Source organism: Aphanomyces astaci (assembly GCF_000520075.1).
Source record: "Aphanomyces astaci strain APO3 unplaced genomic scaffold supercont1.174, whole genome shotgun sequence".
NCBI classification, from domain to species: domain Eukaryota; phylum Oomycota; class Saprolegniomycetes; order Saprolegniales; family Verrucalvaceae; genus Aphanomyces; species Aphanomyces astaci.
In genome coordinates, this window is record NW_009798437.1 from 1 (window position 1) to 23460 (window position 23460).

General features: G+C 46.9%; 8 protein-coding genes and 1 pseudogene across 14 annotated transcripts; 5 read left to right on the top strand and 4 right to left on the bottom strand.

The window, feature by feature from the left end:
• Positions 1 to 358: 358 nt before the first annotated feature.
• H257_18529 (hypothetical protein) lies at positions 359 to 921 on the bottom strand (the record flags this gene model as incomplete). The annotated part of the gene is made up of 2 exons (XM_009847612.1): positions 359 to 730; positions 806 to 921. Coding segments are annotated over 2 exons (486 nt in total), but the record flags the coding sequence as incomplete, so codon positions are not given.
• Positions 922 to 1800: 879 nt separating this feature from the next.
• H257_18530 lies at positions 1801 to 1877 on the top strand (annotated as a pseudogene). The gene has a single exon. The product of its transcript is annotated as a tRNA-OTHER (tRNA).
• A 1253-nt stretch (positions 1878 to 3130) lies between these two features.
• On the top strand, positions 3131 to 5538 carry H257_18531. Of its 2 annotated transcripts, XM_009847613.1 has the most exons (6): positions 3131 to 3319; positions 3373 to 3444; positions 3512 to 3839; positions 3897 to 4109; positions 4172 to 4290; positions 5066 to 5538. In XM_009847613.1, the coding sequence occupies exons 1-6, from the start codon at positions 3248 to 3250 to the stop codon at positions 5261 to 5263; spliced, it is 1002 nt and encodes a 333-aa protein (XP_009845915.1). In that variant the 5' UTR covers positions 3131 to 3247; the 3' UTR covers positions 5264 to 5538. The 2 variants fall into 2 exon arrangements, with proteins under 2 accessions (XP_009845915.1, XP_009845916.1); XM_009847614.1 differs by having other exon boundaries at positions 4172 to 5538.
• A 1135-nt stretch (positions 5539 to 6673) lies between these two features.
• H257_18532 (hypothetical protein) lies at positions 6674 to 8295 on the top strand. Its single transcript, XM_009847615.1, has one exon. It carries the CDS (start codon positions 6743 to 6745, stop codon positions 8246 to 8248), a length of 1506 nt encoding a protein of 501 aa, XP_009845917.1. The 5' UTR covers positions 6674 to 6742; the 3' UTR covers positions 8249 to 8295.
• Positions 8296 to 8449: 154 nt separating this feature from the next.
• Positions 8450 to 10059, bottom strand: H257_18533 (hypothetical protein). The gene is made up of 5 exons (XM_009847616.1): positions 9734 to 10059; positions 9418 to 9647; positions 9106 to 9263; positions 8759 to 9042; positions 8450 to 8706 (listed from the first exon to the last, which is right to left on the bottom strand). Exons 1-5 carry the CDS (start codon positions 10004 to 10006, stop codon positions 8566 to 8568), a joined length of 1086 nt encoding a protein of 361 aa, XP_009845918.1. The 5' UTR covers positions 10007 to 10059; the 3' UTR covers positions 8450 to 8565.
• Positions 10060 to 13023: 2964 nt separating this feature from the next.
• On the bottom strand, positions 13024 to 16135 carry H257_18534 (dihydropteroate synthase). Of its 3 annotated transcripts, XM_009847617.1 has the most exons (10): positions 16068 to 16135; positions 15809 to 15984; positions 15540 to 15738; positions 15359 to 15486; positions 15082 to 15270; positions 14882 to 14977; positions 14640 to 14723; positions 14162 to 14212; positions 13921 to 14115; positions 13024 to 13311 (listed from the first exon to the last, which is right to left on the bottom strand). In XM_009847617.1, the coding sequence occupies exons 1-10, from the start codon at positions 16126 to 16128 to the stop codon at positions 13120 to 13122; spliced, it is 1371 nt and encodes a 456-aa protein (XP_009845919.1). In that variant the 5' UTR covers positions 16129 to 16135; the 3' UTR covers positions 13024 to 13119. The 3 variants fall into 3 exon arrangements, with proteins under 3 accessions (XP_009845919.1, XP_009845920.1, XP_009845921.1); XM_009847618.1 differs by having other exon boundaries at positions 13921 to 14212; XM_009847619.1 differs by lacking the exon at positions 13024 to 13311 and having other exon boundaries at positions 13854 to 14212.
• A 1817-nt stretch (positions 16136 to 17952) lies between these two features.
• Positions 17953 to 19138, top strand: H257_18535 (hypothetical protein). 3 transcript variants are annotated; one of them, XM_009847621.1, is made up of 3 exons: positions 17953 to 18225; positions 18267 to 18380; positions 18425 to 19138. In XM_009847621.1, exon 3 carries the CDS (start codon positions 18590 to 18592, stop codon positions 19001 to 19003), a length of 414 nt encoding a protein of 137 aa, XP_009845923.1. In that variant the 5' UTR covers positions 17953 to 18225; positions 18267 to 18380; positions 18425 to 18589; the 3' UTR covers positions 19004 to 19138. The 3 variants fall into 3 exon arrangements, with proteins under 3 accessions (XP_009845923.1, XP_009845922.1, XP_009845924.1); XM_009847620.1 differs by having other exon boundaries at positions 18267 to 19138; XM_009847622.1 differs by lacking the exon at positions 17953 to 18225 and having other exon boundaries at positions 18242 to 18380.
• A 747-nt stretch (positions 19139 to 19885) lies between these two features.
• Positions 19886 to 20403, bottom strand: H257_18536 (hypothetical protein; the record flags this gene model as incomplete). The annotated part of the gene is made up of 2 exons (XM_009847623.1): positions 19886 to 20158; positions 20353 to 20403. The coding sequence occupies 2 exons, from the start codon at positions 20401 to 20403 to the stop codon at positions 19886 to 19888; spliced, it is 324 nt and encodes a 107-aa protein (XP_009845925.1).
• A 2419-nt stretch (positions 20404 to 22822) lies between these two features.
• H257_18537 (hypothetical protein) lies at positions 22823 to 23434 on the top strand (the record flags this gene model as incomplete). The annotated part of the gene is made up of 1 exon (XM_009847624.1): positions 22823 to 23434. A coding segment is annotated over one exon (612 nt), but the record flags the coding sequence as incomplete, so codon positions are not given.
• Between the last annotated feature and the right edge of the window lie 26 nt (positions 23435 to 23460).

A 23460-nucleotide genomic window follows, 5' to 3' on the forward strand; every position in this document is an offset into this window, starting at 1 on the left:
CATTGTGGGGTTTTATCACCTACAAGATGCAACACAAAATCATGCTGTCGAATGTTGGAAGTGTCGTCCTTGTCGCCATGTTTATGACCAATTGCAACTGTTGCTACTACGGTGGGAATCAAATATCGTCCTACTTTGATATACAACCACCAACGCTAAAAGAGTATCTAACATCGGAGTAATTACAAAGTGTTAATTGTGTACTGTTGTGTATAAAACTTACTTTCTACCATCAATTACAGATTTCAACAGGTTAGACACTTTTTCACTCTCAATGCGTGCTAGTGCCAATTGGTGTTCACGTTCAGCCTTTCTTTCATCACGATCCAACTCACGTTGTTTGAAATCAGATTCGTACTTGAACCGATCGAATTCCAGTTGCTTCTCGCGACTTGTCAATTCGCGCTCGCTGTCAGCCTCAATCGCAGCCGCCAAACTGTTGCGACGATTTTCGACCGCAGGTTTCTTTTTCACTTCGTCGTTGTCGACGTCGCTGCGACGTTTCATCGTTTGCATGGCCATCTCTCGTACCAACATACCGCCTTGTTCGACCTTGTCTTTGTCGTCTTCCATTTTTACACGCTTGCTTGCTGCAGTGCTCTTGACTTCGTCCAGCAACGGCAGCAAGTCGTCGAGCAGGGTATGCTTCTCCAACTCCTCTTGGTCGACCCCTGAGAGTTTTGCAGATGCCATGTCAAATTTGCGGTGCTCGTCTACCAGCGCCGTAAACCTATTTTGCACCTTGCGACCGTCGATGACACGATCGAAGTGATCGCAGGCAACCAACTTGTCCGCCAAGGATTACCAGGACTTCGTAACTTGACCCTTGTAAGCTGCAAAGGGTAGGTCGGCGGCGACTTGGATGAGCAGCACTACGTCTTCTTCGGGCGTCCAGTTGCGGCGTTTGTCGGTGTTGGCCATGTCAATTCGGTTGGTGTCTGGGAATGGGATGGGTGCCCATACAAATGGCACATTCTCTGGGAAGAATAACTAGGTTTGGCAGGTTTCCCATATAATAATTATGTTTTAGAGGTTTAAGATCTGGGAATGGGAATGGGACGTTTGCGAAACCTCTCTAATGTATCACAAGATCACAAGATCACAGTAGTAGACAACGAAAGCGACCCCACAATCGAACACCTCAACCGTTTAGGTGTACGGTGGCAGTACGCTTACACACGGACGGTGAGAGGTGCGCCAAGCAGATACTGCTACGATAGCAGTGCCATCATTGAGGTGGACGCTCGTTTCAATGGCGTGTACAATCATGGCCCTCACCTATGTTTCGCAGCACATGACCATCGGTACAAAGTTGTTTAACTGTAAGCATACTTCAAAGAACTGCTAGTATTGATATTGGATTTTGTTATAAAGGATTTTATATGTAGAATAAATAAAGAGACTTTCGAGTCGTTCGATTTTGCCCAGAATTCGAGGTCTCTTTATTTTACGGTGGAGATGAGAAATTGGATATTCTGGTTATTTCTGGCTTGTCCCAAAAATACTGTACCCAGGGTGCGATTCGTTTATACTACCTCGAGCCGGAAATAGACCAGCCACAAGGGGAAAACTTGTGTAATTTCATGAATATTTTGAATTCGGCAGATCTGAAAGTACGTGCTTACAGTTAACAGTATTAATAACTGTAAAGTTCGCAATCCGGCGAATCTGATTGGCTTGTCGAGACAAAAATAAAACGTGATTTCGCACGTAGGTACAGGAGGAAGTATTCGATACGAAACTCAAGTCAAACCCCAAGAGTGATGTATGTTACACATTTGACTCTGCATATTGTGAATAGGGGGAATAGCTCAGGTGGTAGAGCATCGGTTTCTTAACTCAAAGGTCGTGCGTGGGTTTGATCCCCGGCTTCCCCAGATTATTTCTGCAAGGATTTATCCGTCCCTATCCGGATAACAAGGGCCGCGTAGGAAGACGAGGACCGAACTTCGAAGAAGATCGGTCGAAGCACAAGGTATGAAGCGTACCGGTAAAGACCGAAGATTACACACCGCGCAGGCGCGTTACAATTGGCGAAGCAGTTCCACAACATGTAGTTCTAGTGTTTGAGGTTGTGAAAATGGTGAGAATTGTAGCATTCAAAAATGCATATAATCTTTGGATTAATACAATAATTCGAGCAATGGTGTCAAGTTGCTGAACATCAGGATGTTGGCGAAGGGTGGTTGAAACATGTTGTGAACTTAGGTTTGTATGATTACAGTAAAATTGTACCCCCTGATGTATCTGTTACTAACGTGACACGGTGCAATGAAACTTGATTTTTGTATGTGGCATTAAGACCAGCTGCTGCGTTGTTAAAATTTTGAGCTTGAGTGTAGGTCGAAATTGAAGAATTGAAGTTGTTTGAGCTCCACTATGCAAAGAGAGTATTTCTAGTAAACTTTATGTATTAGTTTATTGTATACAGTTTGACAATGTTATGTACTGGAATTTATTCAATTTTGCGGGTCTCTCTTGTGGCGGGTTTATTTCCGTCCTTCACAATTTTGTTATGGCTGGTTTATTTCCGGCTAGATAGTAAATGGCAGAATAACAACCACTTAAAATAGTCGCACCCACCTTGAATTGGTTGCTGAAGTTTCAGCCAATTAAATGGATGTAGTCTGCCGTATACAGCGTTTGACTGGTAGCTATCCACCATGAAACAGCTGGCTATTCTTTGATTAGCTGAATATATTTGTTTCATGACTCTCATTGCCCACACCAAATACTACGTACCTGGTACTCCAGTACAGTATACTAAATCACAGGCATCTGAGACAAATGTACATTATGGACAGAGTGAGTATGTTTCACTCTATAGACATTTCATACATATGCTAGTATAAATTCGGCTCTATTTGCGCATTTTACCAACGTTATAGAGCATCTCCATCACATCCCAATTCACCATCCCTAAACATCAATACTACAGCTGTACTACTGTAGTACCTCGTAGTTACGGATACTACGCAGTATTTGGGGATTTATCCGGGTGATTTTGTCTCCATTTGCCTCATTTATCCCAAAAAGTGCAATTTATTGGGATATGGGGATATAATCACCCGGATAATCCCGAAAATATCCGTACTGCAACCAAAAGTAACGGTACAATCGAAGTTCGGGGGAAAATATTTGGGGATGCGGTGGATGCCCTTAGCATTTTCTGTAAAAAACGTGAGTGTCTCAGGCGGCAAGACCAAGTCGACGACGGCGGCGGCGGCGGCAGCATTATTAAAGTACCATGATCGAAGGAATCCACCCGGTGTTCCAAGCCATTCTCGGCACATTTGTCACATGGGGTCTCACGGCGGTGGTAAGACATGTCACCTGTCCATGCATCGTCATCTCTCATGGGACTCGTTCCAGGGATCGGCCATGGTGTTTGTGCTGGACGTCGAGAACCGCGCGCTGTCCCAACAGATCTTGGACACCATGCTGGTACATACCTCTCTTTCTTTCTCTGCACGCATGTGTCCTCAACTCGTCCGTCCATGAATGATGACAGGGATTTGCGGCGGGGGTGATGCTTGCGGCATCATACTGGTCGCTCTTAGCCCCTGCGATCGAAATCGCCGAACAGTCGCCGCTGTACGGTCCGGAAGGTCGTTGGGCGTTCGTTCCCGCCGCTATCGGGTTCGGACTCGGTGCATTCTCCATGTTGTTCACGGAACAGTTGCTTCCATTCCTCGGCCTCGGTTCGAAGCCGGAGAACTGGGAAAAGAAGGACGACGACTATAACGGGAACGACGTTCACAAGAAGGCGGGCGAGGCCAGTACAAGGAGCACCAGTACTGTCCGGCGGCGCAAACCCAGCGACCACAGCATTCAACCCCGTCCGTCCTTCATATGATCTCTTCTCCCATATGGTCGGTCACCCGTGTGTCCCTTAGACGACGTCGAATCATCCGCCGCCATTCACGACGACGCCATCACGAGCTTTGTGTCGGCCAAAGACATGAGCTATCGCCGCGTGATTCTCTTGGTGATAGCCATCACGATGCACAACTTCCCCGAAGGGATGGCGGTCGGCGTCGGCTTTGGCAGCATCGGACACGCCCCCGGCGCCACGTTTTCGAATGCAGTGAACTTGGCCATTGGCATCGGTAGGGAACTGTTGTAACCTAATGTTGCCTGCATTTGTAATGTACTCCACACTGGTCGTTAGGTCTGCAAAACTTTCCCGAAGGGTTGGCCGTGTCCATGCCGCTGCGCCGCGAAGGCATGTCGCCGTTCAAAGCGTTCATGTGGGGCCAACTCAGTGGGGCCGTCGAACCCATAGGCGGGGTACGTACGATATATGTTATTGTATCTAGGCATGAGAACGGTTATGATGCTTGATGGCTTTATGCATGAGAAACACGACGGAAGAAGTCTGGTACTAGTATTATATATCGGGAACGATGCTGATATTACGCGTGAGAACGATTATGTTATTATGGATGATGTATCGATGCACGGGAACGGTTATGTTACTACGCGAACAATGAGATCGGTTATGTTATTTTTGTTGAATGTTGCAACGAGGCATGAGAACGGTTATGTTATCATAAACTGACGGTTATGTTGCCAAGGCTATTTATTATTGTCAGGTAACGAACGCATCGAATTCGCAAACACTTTTTGCGTTGTGTCATACCTAATATTTTTGACGCAACATATCGCTGGAAATCCTTGGAGTATCGGAAATCTAAAGGCATAGGATAATTCGAGCACTATTTTATAGATCCTCTTTAATTCTACAAAACAACTGAATATGTTGCTTGACATAGGATTCTAACGAGCAGTCGGAAACGAAGTTTGGGATTTTCTATTTCTAGGACAGTGATTTTATCTTGATTTTTGTATTGTGGAATAAAAATGTGCACGATTTATGTTTATTTTATTGCAGTGATTGATTCTGTTGGAGAATTCCAAGCGTTACCTGTCTTCGTATGTATTAATGTATGAGAACGGTTTTGTTACGAGAACGGTTATGTTACGAGAACGGTTATGTTAGTTACCCTTTGATTGTCGTATCGATGCATGAGAACGGGTCCGTAACCATGGACGTGTGTACTAGTTGATTGGGGCCGCGGCGGTGCTGTACGTGCAGCCCATCTTGCCGTATGCGCTGTCGTTTGCTGCGGGGGCGATGATCTTTGTCGTGGTCGACGATCTCATTCCCGAAGCCCATCAAAGCGGCAATTCCAAGCTCGCGACCATCGGCACCATCCTGGGGTTCATTGTCATGATGGCCATGGATGTCGCGTTGGGTTAAAAGAGATAATATCAACTTGTGCAGAGGAATAGTAGTGTACAGTATACGATGACGGTCGATACTTCATGCAGGACATCCGGCCACGACGCCTACCGCCGACCACCGACGGCATAGATACTCCATCTTGCCATGGGTCAGGTTCTCGGCATCAACTGATGAAGTCAACGACATGGTCCTGCTGAACGCTTGACAAGATGACAACAACGACAACACAAACTCTACCTATATACTTAGCATCATTCCATGTTAACTCTGTACGTTGGGTCCAATCTCTGCTCCAGAATCTCGACAGTGGCAAATTCAGGTAAGCACCTAAAAGTCCTTGTTCTGTAGTACCACTGTATTTACCAAAGGATCAAGGATTTAATTTATGGTAGTTACACTTGAAAGAGACCTCGCAGCTGTATTACTCGTCTCTTGGGACCGGGATTTCAATTCCAAAAAGTACTGCACGAAGCCGAAAGGTTGGGCATTCTTCTAACTATTCAATCGGCTTGAATAGACTTCAGCTAAACGCTCATTTACTTCGATTTCCACTCATGTCAAGGCAAAATAGGAGGGACGGTTTACAGTTTAAGCTTAAAATATGTAAGCGGGGTTTGCTTATGTTTTGGTGATTTCAGCTGCTTTTTTCTACTGATTATTCGATTGGCTATTCCAAAACTTCAGCTATTCCATTGGCCAATTTGAGTGCACGTTAAACTGGCCATCTACGTTACCACTCTTTTTCGTCACAGCCCCCCAAACAAAGCATCGCACGTGGTCACTTTGGACGAAGTCCCGGGGGAGAGGGCCAGGAGCTTGAAAAGTTATGTGTTGGAGTGTTGGAGGAGATTTGCACTTACTAAGCTGTGACAAAGTATGTAAATTACCTTAAATAATACACCGGATCTGCATATCGAGGACCTTCAGATGTCCCTCCGCACGTTTGGTCCAATCTCTGCTCCCTGAAGATCTCGATTGTAACAAATTCTGTCGCACGACAAAGTTTCAACCAATCAAATGCTGTAATCTCAAATAGCTCTTTTTGATTCGTGAATATAGGAATAAAACGTTCTTTTTATCCAATCCAGGAAACGTTCTACGCTGTAACGCGTTACTGCCTGCATTTCGTAACTAAAACTCACCTCCGTCCTGGTGGGTCTCGTACTGTACATCGTACAGTACATACATTCGGTATTTGAATTACAAATACCAAATAAAATCATGTACGTACGATCGTACGTTCAGTACGTACGAGATAGACGGCGACGGTAGAAGCACGGTATATCATAATATAAAGTATCCCCTTCAATTCGGCTTTCCAATCGATACAAACGCCTAGTAATAAATTTATCACATGCAATTTAATATACTTTGGCGTTTGATGGATAGGGATGTCCAAGTTGAGGCGAATATTTGGAGTCAGTTGCTTTGACCTCATCATACAAGGATGGTCTCATTCTGCGATTGAACAACCTGGCAAGAAGGTGCATCAACATGAAGGGATTCCTTGCCATGTATGTAGTGGCGGCGACTGTCCTCATGGCATCCGCGGCTACCCCTAAAACCACAGCCCCCGCACGCGACAAGGACGCGGGCAAGTGCGAAACAGACGAAGACTGTACCACGTATCCTGGAACTGTGTGCGTGCAATTCTCGTCGGGTGACTTCGTTGCTGGCAAATGCACACCCAACTACGGCCAGAAGCCCGTGTGCCGGGGCGGTCAATCTGGGCTGTGCCCGCAGTACCAGGACCCGACACAGGGGTATTTAAACACCCAGTGCGTCCTGGTCGACCGGTCGCAGCAGCCTGCTACTGGAGATGCGCTGGTTCCAGTCGACGTAAAGACTCCAGCTCCCACCGAGATCGGCGGCGATGATACCGTGCCTGCTGTGCCTGGTTCTGTTAAGCCCGCAACGACGGGCGGTGCTGCTGACTTGGTGACTCCTACAACGACCAAGAAATCCGCTCCTACTACCACCGCCGCTGCCCCCCAGCCGCCAAAAGTGCCTGGCTCGCGTCGTCTTCAAGTGGCCACTCCAACCACCACAGGCAAAACCACAGCTGCTGGTGCCGCCACGACTCCCGCCCCCACCACGGCCAAAGTGCCGGCGGCGACTGCCGAACCCACTGCTGCCCCGGTGGACCCTGTTCCCGTGACGGACGCAGACGCGACCGCCGGGCCGACGACCGCGGACGACATCACGCCCATCAAACCCCAGGCGTGCCCGTCCAACTCGGCGTTGTCGTTGGACAACCCTGACTGCTGGTTCAACACTGTGTACAAGAACCGTACGATCCAGGCACAGTATCGATGCGTAGACTACTCGATGTGCTACGAACAGTCAGCGGCGTCTCAGGAACCCCAGAAGGACAAGGAGGAGTACTGCCGCCCCAAGGGATGTGTGAGCGGCGACCGCCAAATGTGCAACAACCGCGGGACCTGCCAGAGCAACGACCGCGTCCAGCCCATGATGTCCCAGGGGTACTCGTGCCGGTGCTACGCTGGGTTTACGGGCCGCCAGTGCGAAAAGACGACGGGCAACACGTGCGACGTGGACTGCGGCGTTGGCGGCGCCTGCATCGACCGCAAATGCTCGTGCTACGACGCATACCAGGGCAAGGACGCACGCTGTGCCAAGTGCACGAAAGACGCTGCCTGCGAGAACGGCAACAAGTGCAACGTCGAGACGGGCAAGTGCGATTGCCTCGAAGGATTCATCGGGCTCACGTGCGGCGGAAAGCTCAACAACTGCGCCGGCGTCACATGCAACAATGGCGGCCAGCCATTTGACGGCGGCAAGACGTGCACATGCAAATGCGCCAAGTGCGTCGGCAACGTCTGTCCTCCTTGCGGCGGCGAGAATGGACGCGACTGCACTGTTGAAACGGGCGGCTGTCCCGCCGTCCTCAAGGCCGACGACGTGGCTTCGGCCGCCGGCTATGTCGACGTGTCTGCCGTGCTTGTGGTCTTTGTCGCCGTGGTGGCGATGGTGGTGTAGATCGTTTTAAACTTAAAATTCCCAATTTAGTCATATTATTTTTCACATTTGCTTAAAGTTCCCAAATTTGTCATGTTGTTTTCACATTTACCTGGGTTTGATGAAGTGGTGAGTTTCGAAAGTGATTGGTCGAAGACGAAACAACGTAGTACTTTTAACCAATCATGTGCTATAATTTTGTTTCTACGACAGATGACTGGACAAAAGCAAGAAACGTTTTAGCCAATGAGTTGCCTTTAAGACCATAGTAAGACCAAAATATCTGAACTCGAGGTAAAATGATTCCAAAAAATGGAACTCTCCCAACTTAGGAAGCGTCAATCGTCCGAGACTTGCATCTGGATAGCACTCTCGAGATGCATGTATGCTTGGCGCTGATGCTCTTGGGTATGACGCAGCTTCTCAATCAGTCGCGCCTCCTCGGCTTCCATGTCCCGCAGCATCTTCTCCGCCACGCTCTACATACATATCTCCCTCGTCAACCCATCATCCCATCCCGTCCCTACCCACCTTCTTCTTGAATTCGTCGGCCAACTTGGTCCGTGCCGCCTTGACTAGGACCCGTTCGTGGCGCTTGCGAGCTTCCTCCCGCAGTTTCGCGGCTTCCTTCTCCTTGTCTTTGATCGCTTGTGTCTTTTGCGCCAGTCGTTTCCGGTCGAGCTCCATCTGCCGCGCCTTTTCTTCGGCCATCAGCTTGGCGTCTAGCTTCGCGTCTTGCACATATTTAGCCCTCGACTTGGCCATCGTCGTGATCGCCAATTCCTTCTTCTTGGACGAATCCACGCTCATTTTCGCTACACACGACGACGACACCAACATGTCAAACATTGATCTACTTCTCTATCGGCATGGCATACAGTTTGTGACGAGCGCGTGACGGACGCTGGCACTGGTGCGCTCCAAGTGCTCGCGCTTGAGGCGCTGGTGCTCGGCGTTGCGTCGCTTGATACTTTCAATGTCTTCGGCTCGCTTGTTGGCTTCGTCAATCTTGCGCTGCGCCTTCTTTTCCTCCGTACTAATTAACATCCACAAGAGTACACTTGCTCAATCACGCAAAACCCTTCAACTACTATACAGTCGTCTTGTAAATCCACACTTCAAAGCAACCAACCACGAACGAAGGCTCAACATCTAAGCAGTGGCTCGCCAACGACCAATACAAAACGAACCGGAGATGGGCTAGCCGATTGGCTAGCAACTGCACGTCCTCTTCGGCCCGCTTGCGCTGCATCTTAGCATCGAGCATTTCGCTTTGAACGGCCATCGCCGCAGATCCACACGCAGGGCCGTTGTCGTCGTCGCCGTGAAAGGGCGACGTGTTGTCTGCGATATGCGCCGCGACCTCTTCTGGGTCGTCCAGCGCATCGCCCCATCGTTCAAACCACTTGAGGAAGGCCAACTACATATCACCATAGCGATACGTTTAGCCAACCCAATGGGCAAATACGAGTTTTTTTGCAAGCAACTACGTGGAGTTTTTTGTACTTTGGAAATGTCGCCTGTGGCGTCGGGGTCGAGCTCGTCGAGAAATTTCTCCAGTTGGTCCCGGGACACAGTGTACCCCATCTTGTGGAACAGCGCGCTCAAGTGCTCGGTGGCAATCGACCCCCGCCCCGTGTCGTAGATTGAAAAAATCGTGTCAAAACTCGCGAGGATCGCACCGTCCGACGGGGCACGAAGCAGCGGGGGGGTCATCCCATGGTGATTGTGTTGGTGGATGATGGGGATGTCATGGCCATCGTCACCTTCGGACTCCATCACGACGCCGACAAGGGAAGCGAGTGGGGTAATATTATTGAGGTTAAAATTAGGCACGGACGGTTTTCAATTGATGACATGATCAACAATGACGACGAGAATACACACACGACAGTGTCGTACTGCTACAGTACAGTAGTCGTGACGACTGTGTGTGGGTACCATCCCGCTGGTATGAAGCTGCCCTTGGGGTAGCATATCTAGAGTTTTTCTATTTCGATTCAAAATGTACCCTTTCACAATGTCTCGCAGTTACTAAAGTATTACTAGTTCTAGTATTGGACTGTACCAGAACCAACTGCCAACAGCCATTGAATGGGTGGATGCCAGCCTACGCTGCATATACGTCACCCCAATTTGTTTCCCCATTTGAGGTTGCACGCCTGTGTGAGTCTTTGTGGCCGCCCCGGGGCCTTTGAAGGCTGCGCTTGGCTAAACAATGATTCTTACGACACACTATACTAGCGCTGGCACAAGGATCATTCATATTGATAACACGACCCAAGCGGTGTTGTATACTTGCTCCAAGTCAACTTGTCATTGAAACAAACGCACCTGACATGGTCAAATCACACTCGAATTATGGTGGGGGGGTGGGGGCCCTCTTGCGAGTTTGGGCATGGGGCTTCCCCACTAGACAGAGTCGAGTTGCGTTGACTGATCTACTAGTATGGTCTCGAGACGTCGCCCCATAAATTGACAATTCCCCTTTGCATTGCATCATCCGACGGCGGCCCCAAATGATGTCGACTTTACTAGCAGCTAACGTTAGCGAATGTCGAGAAATTTCATGCAGTTGTGCAACCAGAACGTGGAATATATATTCGACCCACACGAGACGATGTACTGTACACCAATGTTGCCTTTGGTTGCGCACTGCTTGCATTTGCAATATTTCCTAGCCCAAACCCCGTCGATGTCGTTAGTTCATCCCGATGTCAACTACCACCACCCCAGTCACCCCCCAAAAAGGTTTATTTACTGTTAGCCCAATTTTTCAAAGCTGATTTGGGGCATGTTGGCGCTTCACAGTTAGCTTGTGGTCGTGCACTTGACGTAAAAGTCCAATTTACAATTAAGAACACTTTTTCCGAGACACTGCCGTGGAAGGCATGTAACTCGAATCGTAGGTACTAGTATCAAATATAATTCTACAATATGTTATATGAAGCCAAAATCCAGGCCTAAGTTATTCGGGACGATTCCTGTTATAAATCATTTTCATTCATACCAAACCGGTTGAAATTAAGGTGCACCATTTATTAATACTTGTAACGTTATTAATAATGCTTAGGGCCTGTCTGGTAACCGGAAATATAGGCTCAAAACACCATTTTGGGGCCGAATTCAACACATCAGATCAAAATTGAAACATGTCTTGCTTGAAGAGTTTTAACCCGATTTACTCCTTGAGGAGGTTCAAACGCCATATGACAAAATGGACCTTTTACCTCCATTTTGAAAATGGCATTTTTCGATTATCCCATTTAGCCAGAAAATGCAATATTATTTTTGAAATGTTACCATACAGCACCCTTAGTCTTTGTGTTCCCATTTGCCCTTTTGGGCGGTTAGGTTAAAAACTATCTTTCTAGGAATTGATTGGCTAATTTGGGTGGTGCACATTAAAATGGATCGAGCACCTTAAATTTACGTAATGGTGGGCGGCGGAGACATCAACGGGTCGTTAGAGCAAGTGTTCGGAACACCACTTTTATAGCCCAAATTTCCTGTACTATTAATACGAATATGTATAGTACTACCGTATTTGTCGTACCTTTGCACGATGGAATTAAATTGGAAGAATTTATTTAAATATTTGAAATGTATAATTGATTCAAAATTGTACTAGTATTGAATTATAGAATTATATTCGCGTGTTGTATTTCATGGTGCAGATCAACGACAAATACGGTAGTGGAATAGATAAACCTCTATAAACTTTCCGAATCTTGAGAACTGGTCGAAGTACTTCTCAGATTTCCAGTAAGTTACGGTGCTGCGGACTTTTGTACTAACCCTACACCTTTTTTCGGTTAATTTCAGGACCTCACCATATATACTTTTTCGCGAAATGAACAAGCAATTCGTGGCGGTTCCACTTCGTTGTATATTCGTTATATTTCGCCTGCAACCAAGTAGGTTGCAGGATATTTCAAGTGACGTTCCTTATATTTCACTGTGTATGCGCTCAATTCAGCGAGTGCTCAATATATTTCGAGGTGCAATCGATATATTTCAATAAAAAATAGAAAGGAATCACTTCAACCCAAGATCTCGCGGGCTTTCGCTCATTCTTCAAAACGACGGTCGATGGAACAAGCGCTTGCCACACCAGTACGTTCCAATACATACCCTATGTACCTAGTTGACGTGATCATAGCCACGCCGTCGACCCCATCGAGAATCTTTGGTCCGCAATGAAGAGCCACAGCAAGACGTTGCTGCGCGAGCGCCTTGCTGCGTTTATCGGACCTCGTCCTGACGGATAAACTCGTTTCGTATGGCTTACCTTGAGCACATCGCCGACGAAGTCATTGCAGGTATGGATCGTCGATGAAAGTGTAACTTATATATTTACAGATGTAGACGTGAATCGCCTGCACCGTTGCTCGTTGCGGCTCGAATACTTCCAAGGCCGCGGAGAACATGGAAGACATGGAAGTTGCCGCCTGATCGACCAACAATTGCATTTTACGTCGAAAGTCAGATTGATTTACATTTTTTATTGAAATATATCGATTGCACCCCGAAATATATTGAGCTACTCGCTGAATTGAGCCCATACACAGTGAAATATAAGGAACGTCACTTGAAATATCCTGCAACCTACTTGGTTGCAGGCGAAATATAACGAATATACAACGAACGAAGTGGAACCGCCGCGAATTGCTTGATCATTTCGCGAAAAAGTATGGTGAGGTCGTGAAATTAACCGAAAAAAGGTGTAGTTGTATTCGATTCGTACTCTAAAAATACATTGCTGCACCTGCCCAAATACGAATTGCTAATTGTTGTTTCTGTCGTAATTGATGTCTTTTGATATGTTAATAACACACTTGTATACTAACTAGGCCGTTGGGCTTGTCCACGCTGTATATTTTCACACAAAATTACACTCCCGTCCTCCAGATCGCGTCCGACACTTTGCACACGTCCACACACACTGCCACGTCATGGACACGCACGACGTCCGCTCCGCCGGCGACCGCCGCCGCGCACGTCCCGGCGGTGGCGTTCCCTCTGTCCGCCGGATTCGGCTTGCCACACAACGTGCCTAGAAATGCCTTGCGCGACGCTCCAATCTAGACACACGCAACGTTGTTGAGAAAATATACATGGAAAAAAATATATTATTAAACCAAAAAACCCTTCCAAACACGTGGGGCAGGGTGAAGAAAATAATATATTTTTTTCGACGTTCTGAAAAAAAAAAATTATGTTTGATTTGAAACCCCCAACGACATACGATACCAAATCGACCGGCAGGCAATCGATCGACCAATAAAAACCCACAAGACGACTCAAGTGGCCAATCAAACTCGTACACCATCAACAACACTACGTAAGTGACACTTGAAATATACTTGAAATCGGTGCGAATGATAAAGTTGACGACATATCCAACATTCAGGGATCGACACAAGTATTGTGGATTCGGTACAAATTTCCAGACCCCGTCGAATACATCTCGCCGCCGAATCAAACAAATCACGAATCGACGCTATTGGCTAATTACCACATTTGAGTGGATTTGATTGGCTCTTACAGAAAGGACAAGTATATTCAACCAATCACAACTCCGGCGTGATTCAATAACAAACAACGCGAATTTTGGAAGTGTATAGCGAATTCACAATGCAAAATCCCCAAGTTTGAAGGCTGCAAGCAGCACCAGAATAGCGTCGACGCACCAACAACGGACACGGCGCCCACGCCGCCTTGAGTTTGCTCACGTGACGGAGCAGCGTCACGTTTTCAGCCAGCCCCTTGGCGAATCCGATGCCCGGGTCGGCTACCACGTGCCACGTGGGGATGCCCGCCGCCATGGCCGCGTCCAGCGATGACGTTAGCTCGGCGATCACGTCAGCGACCACGTCGTTGTACGTCTACAACACGATCACGTGACAAAAGCTTGCAAACAACAACTTACACCTTTTGAAACGTCATCGTAGCCGGCGTGCCACGCATGTGCATGAGAACAATCTACCGTCGTCGTCGTCGCCATATATTCAACACCACCACCCCATGATATATTTATTGTGCTCATTTGCCACGTTTGGGGTGGAAATCGCCAAGAAATCGAGGCAGGCCGATTATGATTGGTTCAAACGAATCAAGGTTGTAAAATGATTGGCTAAAACGAATGAAGGATGTTCACAATGATACCTCTTAAAATTAGTCATATATATAATATCTCGCAAGTCCAGCGATTTGTTCAACCAACCGAACAACGAGACCAGAACCACCATCAACATCGAATCAATGATATACCTAAATTAGTGTGATACCAATCACCACAGGACAATACCTTTTTATGTAGTACAACATGTAGCACACAAAGAATCGATCGATAGATTTGGCAAAGAATCCGCACAAAAGTCAACTTTTGGGTAAATGGACAAGATCATACCGGAACTTGAGCCGCGGCGACGGTCGCCAGCATGTTCGAGTCTGCCGTCGCACCAGACACGTCGTTGACCATGTTGGCTCCTGCCTACGTCACCGCCAATATCATAAAAAACACAATAAAAAACATCAAAAATCAATCAAAACGCATCAAAAATGATTAAAATCATCAAAACGCATCAAACACATATCTTGCAACCCACGACAGCTAGCCATCGTTTGGCTGTGTAGTAGTACTAGTAGTACCTCAATGGCCGCGGCGGCGACTCGGGCTTTGGTGGTGTCAATTGACAGCGGCAGCAGCGGAAACGCGTGGCGAATCGCGCGGAGCACTGGCACCACCTACGTCCAAACCACACTCAAAACGACCACGAACGAATAAATGACACATCATCTAAAATAGGAATAAATGAAACTTCATCTACTTCAGATCCAACCGTTCGTACCCGGGCGATTTCGTCGTCGATAGACACAACCGGCGCATGTGGTTTCGTGGACTCGCCGCCAATGTCGAGCATGTCCGCGCCTTGGTCCACCATGGCGGTCGCGGCCGCCAGCGCCGCCGTCACGTCCACACCGACGCCGTCGCCGCTAAAGCTGTCGGGGGTGGCATTCACAATACCCATTACGTACGTCTACACAAAACGCAACAGGAATTAGCCCAAGTTTGTCTAAGCCAGAGAGCTTGAATAGCTACGTGAATAACCTATAGATGGCCCTGACCTTGGTATGCAGCGGCCACAAGAGATCGTGTGGACCAAGACTCAGCACAGGAATCGGCGGGTTGGTCGGCACTGGCAACGCTGCATGCAATGTGCGGATGGTTTGCTGAAGAATCGGGTGAACAAAGTCTACAAGACATTAGTGATATATAGCGAGGAAACGTATATGGCATTAATATTACCAGCCGCAAGGTCGAGCAGAGGGCGCAGGACAAAATCGCGTTCGTGGAGAAGGGCGTGTGGGATGATGAGCGGACCCACCGCGGTGGTCGCGTGCACGACGTGAGTGCCGTAAAAGAGGATGTCGACGTCGAGGACTCGGGGACCGTAGCGCAGTGTGCCCAGGACTCGACCGACGCGGACTTCAATGTCTTTGAAGCACTATGGTGGATTGTTGGATGAAGGATAGGTCGCGATGGGTCGTGTGTCTACTTGAAGAACAAGGACGTACGAGAAGCAGGTCCACGGCGCTAAGGGAGGTTGAGAGTTCGAGGACAGCGTTGAGGAACTGAGGCTGGTCCGTTACGTATTGAGGCGATGTCGTGTACAGTAGCGACGTCCGAACGACGCGGCCAGCATGTGCGTTGAGTTCTTGCACTGCTCGATGGAGATTGCTCGCTCGGTTGCCTGAAAGGTTGCAACGCGGGTTAGAAGGGGGGCCTAGTTATGGCGTGGCAGCACGACAAGATGTTTGTATTGCTGTGACGTACCCAAGTTGGTGCCAATGGCAACGTAGGCCGTGACGGTGGCGGCGACGGTGGTCGTCGCCATCTCGAATGGTATTTGTTTGGTTTGGACCTGTGCATGGGCATCCGAATCAACCAATCAGATTGATCCATGAATCTCCAAGGTCCAATCAAATGGCTCCGAGGCACAACACGCACATGCACAAGACCAAATGGCAAACGAGGTGAAATCGTGGACGAGGTCCATGGAGGCTATAACGTTAGTGTTAGTTAGCCATCGTCACTGCACATTGAAATTGTGGTTAAGACAGTTCAACATACAGCTGGGATACGGTGATTGTTTTTACGTTTCACCATTTTGACGTGACGACGACGAGGGCAACAAATTGGACCCTTTGTAACGTTAACGTCAAGTTCCAATAATAAAGGCGTCTGTTCCAATTATTGACGTATAAATCTAAGCCAATCACTGATCCCTAAATGTTAAAAGCGCCAATCACAGAACAAACCTCTAAATATGTATACTCGTAGCCATACAACACTGAAGGTTAAAATATTACACCAACAATTGGCACACCACTTTATAGAGGTGGATGGCTGCGGGAAATCGCAAAAACCGGTTTCGCGTGGGCAAAACCCACAATATACCTAACCGTATTTTCTGTACAGGTTGACTTTCAAGGGAAAATAGAATACTTTTGGCAGTTCACAAAATGTAAGGGTTCGTCTGGCAAACGATTGAATCAAAACGTCATTTTGAGAAACCCAAAATTTGATGGCACACAGAAATGTCAGAATTGGAAAAACTCATTTCGGGAACATGTTTTACCAGACATGATGCGAGTTAAACTCCAGAATATGATGGCTTTTCTCTCTTGCAGTCTCGCACCTCTAAGATTGCATGCATTGACAGAACATCGCATTCACGTGTCCGACCATTGATGGGCCGAACGACCATTGATGGGCCGACTTATTTCATCCAATTAAAATGCCAATCAACTCTGATTGGACAAAAGGCAACCTCTCGACAAATTTAACCTGCATGAATAAATGGAGGGGAAAATACTACATATTAAAGGTTCTTCAATTTATGAACCGACGAAATGCCGCCAAGAACGCAGGTCACCATGGACAAGGCCGTCCACGAAGTGTTAAGCAAGTACACACGGCATCAACTGCTGTGGAGGCCTATGGCGTTCCATCGCGGACGCTTCGGAAGCATTCGGCAAAAGCTGACCCCGGCGTCATCGAAATACAAACATCTTTCAAGGAAGACGTGACGGTTAGTGGTAAGTACAGTTAATATATTAAGTGTTATTATTGTTTATGCTAAATGTTGTTATTGTTCGAAGTTAAAAGACACAAGACAAAGATATTTTTTTTGGTTAACGTTATACTAACTGTTATGATTTATGCTATATTCAGATTCCTTGGGCACCGTGACCATCTCGAAGAATAATCTTCACTGGTTAACCTTTGCCCTGACCCAACCTACTCCCGTACCTGGTATCGTACAACGGGGTTTTGCGCATGCTCACCAACGTTTGTACAAACGAGCTATATTGCACAAACGAGTTACAATATGAGGTGTATATTATTCCACGTGTGCCAATAACATTGAAAATTTTATTTTCCAACTGAGACTCCAATACGTGATACCTGTTCAGATTTGATAAACCTCTATAAATTGATATTTCTCGCTGGATGATAAGAAACTGACACCTGGATTCGTCATACTTAGTTCAAGTATAAAAGTTGGCCCATCAATGGTCGACTGTGTAAAGTGCTCGACTTCAAAAAAATCCTGTGCATTCCTAAACTGTTTAAATCGATATCCTTCGAGTTATTCATAAAGTACTCATCATTACCTATCCGAAAATGTATCATTCCCATTCGGAAAACAAAAAACAACCGAAATAATTGAGATTAAAAATGAAGAAAAGTTGGCCCATCAATGGTCGGACACGTTCTTCGAATCATGTCGGCACTGGAAAGCACGCGGGCCTCATGGAGCGGGGAGTGAGACAAGTTTCTCGTCACATCACTACAAGCTCAAGTCCATAAGGGCAAGCGATCAGACTCCGGCTTCAAGAAGGAAGCATGGGTGGAGGTGACGAACGCTTTCAACGCTCGATTCGGCACGACGTATCACACATCAAAAATCAAGTCGCGAATCGACTGCGTACGTTTGACTTCACTTGTACTTAACTAACAAACTTGTAGCTCAAGCGCGACCACAAGGATGTGAAGTACTTGCGCGACAACTCTGGATTTGGATGGAACAGTGACCTTGGAGTACCAACAGCACCGGACGATGTTTGGGTTCCAGTTGTGAAGGTATGCGACATCAAACAACAAAGTCATGTAACAGAGACGTTCAGGCGAACCCAAACTACAAGAAGTTCCGCACAACCCCTTTTCCACTGTTCGATTGCCTAGCGAATCTCTTTGACGGTTCTTATGCTGACGGTTGTTATTCGTCGCTTCCACCGGGCGTTTTGTCTGCGACAGATCAAGCGAGCGTTGAATCCTTCGAGTTGGAAGTGATGGACATGTCACCACTACCGCCCCCTATTCCTGCTCGACGTCAAGCGCAGGCAGCCATTCCGGATGAATTGGACAGCTCGGAAGAAAGCTCCGATGCTGCGTCGCCACCGCCGAAGAAGTTGAAGCAGCAGCTCAAGAAACGTGACCGTCGAAGTGCTGGAGCAGTCATCGGGGATGCGATCGCAAAATTGGTCGACGTCGAAGCGTCCAAGGCGTGTCACAATAGCGATCCTCACAAGAGAGTGACGACGGCAATCGAGTGCGTTTTGGATAACTACAGCCATGTTGACGCCGACCACATCGCCAAGTTGGCCGACATGATGGGAACAGGATATAGTGCGACGATCTTTAGTGCTCTTGGAGGGGAAGCGCGAGATGCATGGATTGCGAAAAGTATTCACTGGTCTTCATAATCAATTATGCATTACTTTGCCTTAAATGTGCAAACTATATTGTTGCCACATCGCGTCAGCAATACTATCTCGTTGCGCTCCTGCTTCGTCAGTGTGGTGTTCTACAGGTTCGTTTAGTCTGCGGCGGGGACGGTTGGATCGTGCAAGCCTACGACGGCGTATTTGGTCGCGCTTTTTGTTTGCCTTATCGGCCTTGTATAGAAAATGGTGGTCATTTTCGAACTCCGTAAATTGTACAAAGTGCACAGTGCATACACCAGGTTCACTTGACCAGAAAATGGGTAGGCACTCCAAGACCTTGAACCTTTTGCTTCAGCACTCCGAAGATACGTTCGACGCAATTCCTTTGTTGTGCATGTCGGAGATTGTACAGCTCGTTTGCGTTTTGTGGTCTTTGGTTTGACCACTCTCGCAGATGGTATCGGACTCCGCGATATGGTGTGCGCAAGTTCGTTCGCAGACCATACCCAGCATCGGCTACGCATTCAGGATAAGCCGTAGTAAATGTAGACCAAGTACATACCCAAATACATCTTCCCAGTCGGTATAGAAAACCCCTTGGTTGTCAACGCGTCATTGAGTACTCGCGCGTCCGACGCGGACCGCCGGCCAAAACATACACAAATCGTTATTCGAATGTGCATGCCGCAAGAACATTTTGACTCATAACGTTACATCCTTTCCGATTCCGGAAAAGCATTAGTGCGCCATGCGATGTGCACGAATGTGGGTTCCGTCGAGGGCGCCCATGCAGTGCTGGAAGAAAGGGTACATCTTCGGGTTCGTATGAATTTCGTATGGGATGTCGTTGCTCGGAAGCGTTACAACAGCAGGGTAAAGGATCATAAAGGCATTCATAACCTGCTATTTGTCAGTCAAACGTCATTGGCACGGTAATACCTCATTGATCGACTGAGTAATCGTCCATCCGCTTCGTTGAAACCGCTCTTGGGCCTCGCGATTCGACGCAGCATGACCAACAACGTAGAGAAACGTTGCAAGTTTCTCTCTGGCGGACACATAGCGACTGCTTTTGAGAGCGCACTTGGTCTGGAGCATCCCAAGCAAGGCAACGAATGTGCTTGGCAGCAAGTGGAGTTGGTTCCGAAAGCGTCGTGGGTTGCCGTTCATGAGTTCGTTGATCCACTCTTCGCCCTTCAAGACAGATGTATGGACGTCTCCTTGATGACATGGTTGACAGCCCACCAGGCAGCGCAAGCAATGACGGCAGCACAGAACATGAATTGCGCGCGAAAGACGGTATGACCACCATCTCCAAAAAAGAGCCTCTTTTCAAAATTCCATTTATAGATGAATTGACAATTTATTTGTTGAGTCTCATCTATTACCAGACGCTTCGGCGACGAATCGTAAAATGACATTTGGTCTCCAAACGCCATTTTTGGGCTGAAAATAGTGAAATCATGTCCAAAATGGCAAAATTTGGCGGTTACCAGATGAACCCTAAACATGATTACAATTTTTAAACTGACACGATTGATGCACTTTCGAATTTTTAATCTATTTGAACGTATTTTCATTCCACAATCTAGGAGCGTAATCTCAAAGTAATCTCAACCTTGCGCTCTATTATACGAGCCAAAGCAATATGAAATTCAAGGAGGTTTAGGTTGAAGGTTGACGAAACCGACGAAACTTCAATGTTTGAGGTGTGATTTCACATGAACCAACACGACGTTCATGAATCTGATTACATAATCGTTGAAAACTTGGTGAGAGGTCTATGAAACAATTTGGAAGGATTTGGACAAAGTTTAGGAAGGTTTATTTTAGGTCAAAGTATTGAATTTTCAGTTTACAAAATGTGTAAGGTGATTCATGTAATTCCCAGCCAGCTTGGCCTACTTTCTGAGTGCCATAACTCGTCACCCATTCATCCGATGAGGCTGCGAAAGCCTGCATTTTGAAGATCCTGACGAGCTTTATATCTTTATGCAGTTGTTTCGCATGGTCAATTTGCTCGTCGAATTTCTAAAATTGAAATTTCCCTGTGTGAATTTATTTCCCGGCCAGGAAGTCACTTAAATAATGTATGCCTGATTTGGGCAACAAAATCCTCAGAACCTCTTAATAATGATATATATAAAGTGTTCAAGTAATTAAATTTAGAAGTGCAACTAATACAAAAACTGTATTACATGTCCGACCAGCAGAATATTAAATCTTACAAGTATGTGATACAAGAGTACGTAATTTTGCCCAATCGTTGTCCATGGATGATTGTGATTGGCCCTGGACCAATTCACCATCGAATTGGTGTGTGCCCGAAATTAGTGGACACTGGACAATCTTTATGTACAAGAGTCAGTACAAAGAATCGATCGATCTATTTGGCGGATCAGCACAAAAGTCCAATTTTTGGTATAATTAAGGACAATATAACAATCGTGCAATGGCCGCGCGCTCTCTCATAGCTATTTCAAAACTACATACAGGCGGAAGCTGTTTTCGCGATTTCCCGCAGCCTCCTGAAAATTGTCTACAATTTAGGACACTTGAGGATTCATAAACGATGCCTCGATCAGGAATTATGGTCATTCTCCGAAAAACAAAAAAAGTTGTATTGCAACAATTGGAATTATACGTCAAGTACTTAAGTGATATCTTATTGATGCTGTCATAGCCAAATCCTAGCACTTGGGATTGGATGCACGGTCAATGGCTCGACCGAATGGAATGAGTTTGCGGACAGAAAGGTGTCGGGTGACGACGAGATATTCGCTACGTGCCAGCGGCTTGTCCGCTGGTCGCCAGAATCAAATCGACTGCAACCAGGGGCACTGCTCAAGTTTGTTATAGTTGATCATCCCCCCTCGAATGGAGGGGTTACAGAGTTGTTAACTACCGCGGCATAATAAAAACTGTAATCTGTTTCAAATGACATTATAATTCTCAATAATAATGTTATTTCACTGTCAAACTCAAATGTACTGTATTCGGAAGTACTAGTAACCATATGCTAACAACCAATGAGGCTTGTGTGACGAAGCTATATTGCTCCACCCAAATCATGCCTCTCGCATTGCATCGAATCTCCCTCCTATGGTGCCTCACTTCGACGTCGAAAATGCGATGACCAAATTTGAGCCAATCAGCGAGCGTCATGAGTGATAGTCATTATTGCGTCCCATGGCCACCAAATGCGCAAGAAGACACTGAAAGCCTTGAAAAAATGCTACTATTACAAATACGTAGTACCTTGAGAGGTTCACCTACAACACGTTGATTGCGTGAATATATCGATTCAGTAGCACGAACTTAAGAACTTTCGAATTAGCTACTATCTGAAGCTCGTAATAAATAAAATATTTTTGTTTGCGCCACTGGAGGAATAAGTTACTCCGAATAATACTTCGAAGTATCTTACTTGTGCTCCAGAAAAGATACCGGTAAGTAATCTATCCATAGACCTCCTGACGAAAGATTAAATCCTCTGGAAATGAATATCTATCGCAGGAATTTGCACATGGATATTGGAGCATTAATAATCATTTGGCATGGATCGATTATACATGCAGAGTACAAACAATTTGGCAGAGCGTAAATCAACGACGAGTAATTGGATGAACTAATTTGGTGGTGATCATTTAGCAACTACTCTATACTAATGGAAATCACTCGATCCTTTCCGAATTCAACCTGTCCATTTCGAATATCAGCAGTAGCGGCTCAATGACCCGCCGGGGTAGTCAGCAACCTCGGCGAAGCAGCCTCCAGGGAACCCAACCTGACCCTCCAGCCACACGCACTGCAAGACCCGCAAACACTCCCAGCCAAGCACCACTAAACTCTCGAAGCATGAGCCAAGGAATCGCTCTCTTGGCCTGCCTAGAAGAACAGCGTAAAGCAAAACGAGCTCGGTTCCCTACCTCACGCGTTGAGGGCCCAGACATTGACGAGGATTCCAACTCACCTATCTACGATGCGTACCTACAAATACAAAGAGCCGAAGGCATAATGACACTCACCAACTTCTCGCCGTCAGAGTTTAACCTTCTCTGGGCAGACGTCCGCCAGCACATCTTCAGGCACTGGAATGTGGGCTCCGGTCGCAAGTGTGCAGTGTCCGCTCGAGACCTATTGCTCATGATGCTTGCATCACTCAAACACTGCGGTACCTGGGATATCGTTGCTCAAACATTTCGCACAACTGTGGCAACATTCGAAAAGCGCGTCATGAGCTTCATAGAGGTCATGCATCCCTACCTTCTGCGCACGTATGTTCATGGAACGGCATCCAAGTGGTCGATGCATGAGCTTGCCGCCAACGGAACAAGGTTCGAGCACTACCAATATGCACGCTACGCCACCGATGTTACTTTCCAGCAGACAAACGTACCTGTCGGTTCGTACGCCGAAAAGAAGCTGTACTACAGCGGCAAGCATCATCTCTACGGGCACAAAGTTGAGGTGTCAGTCCTTCCAAATGGCTTGGC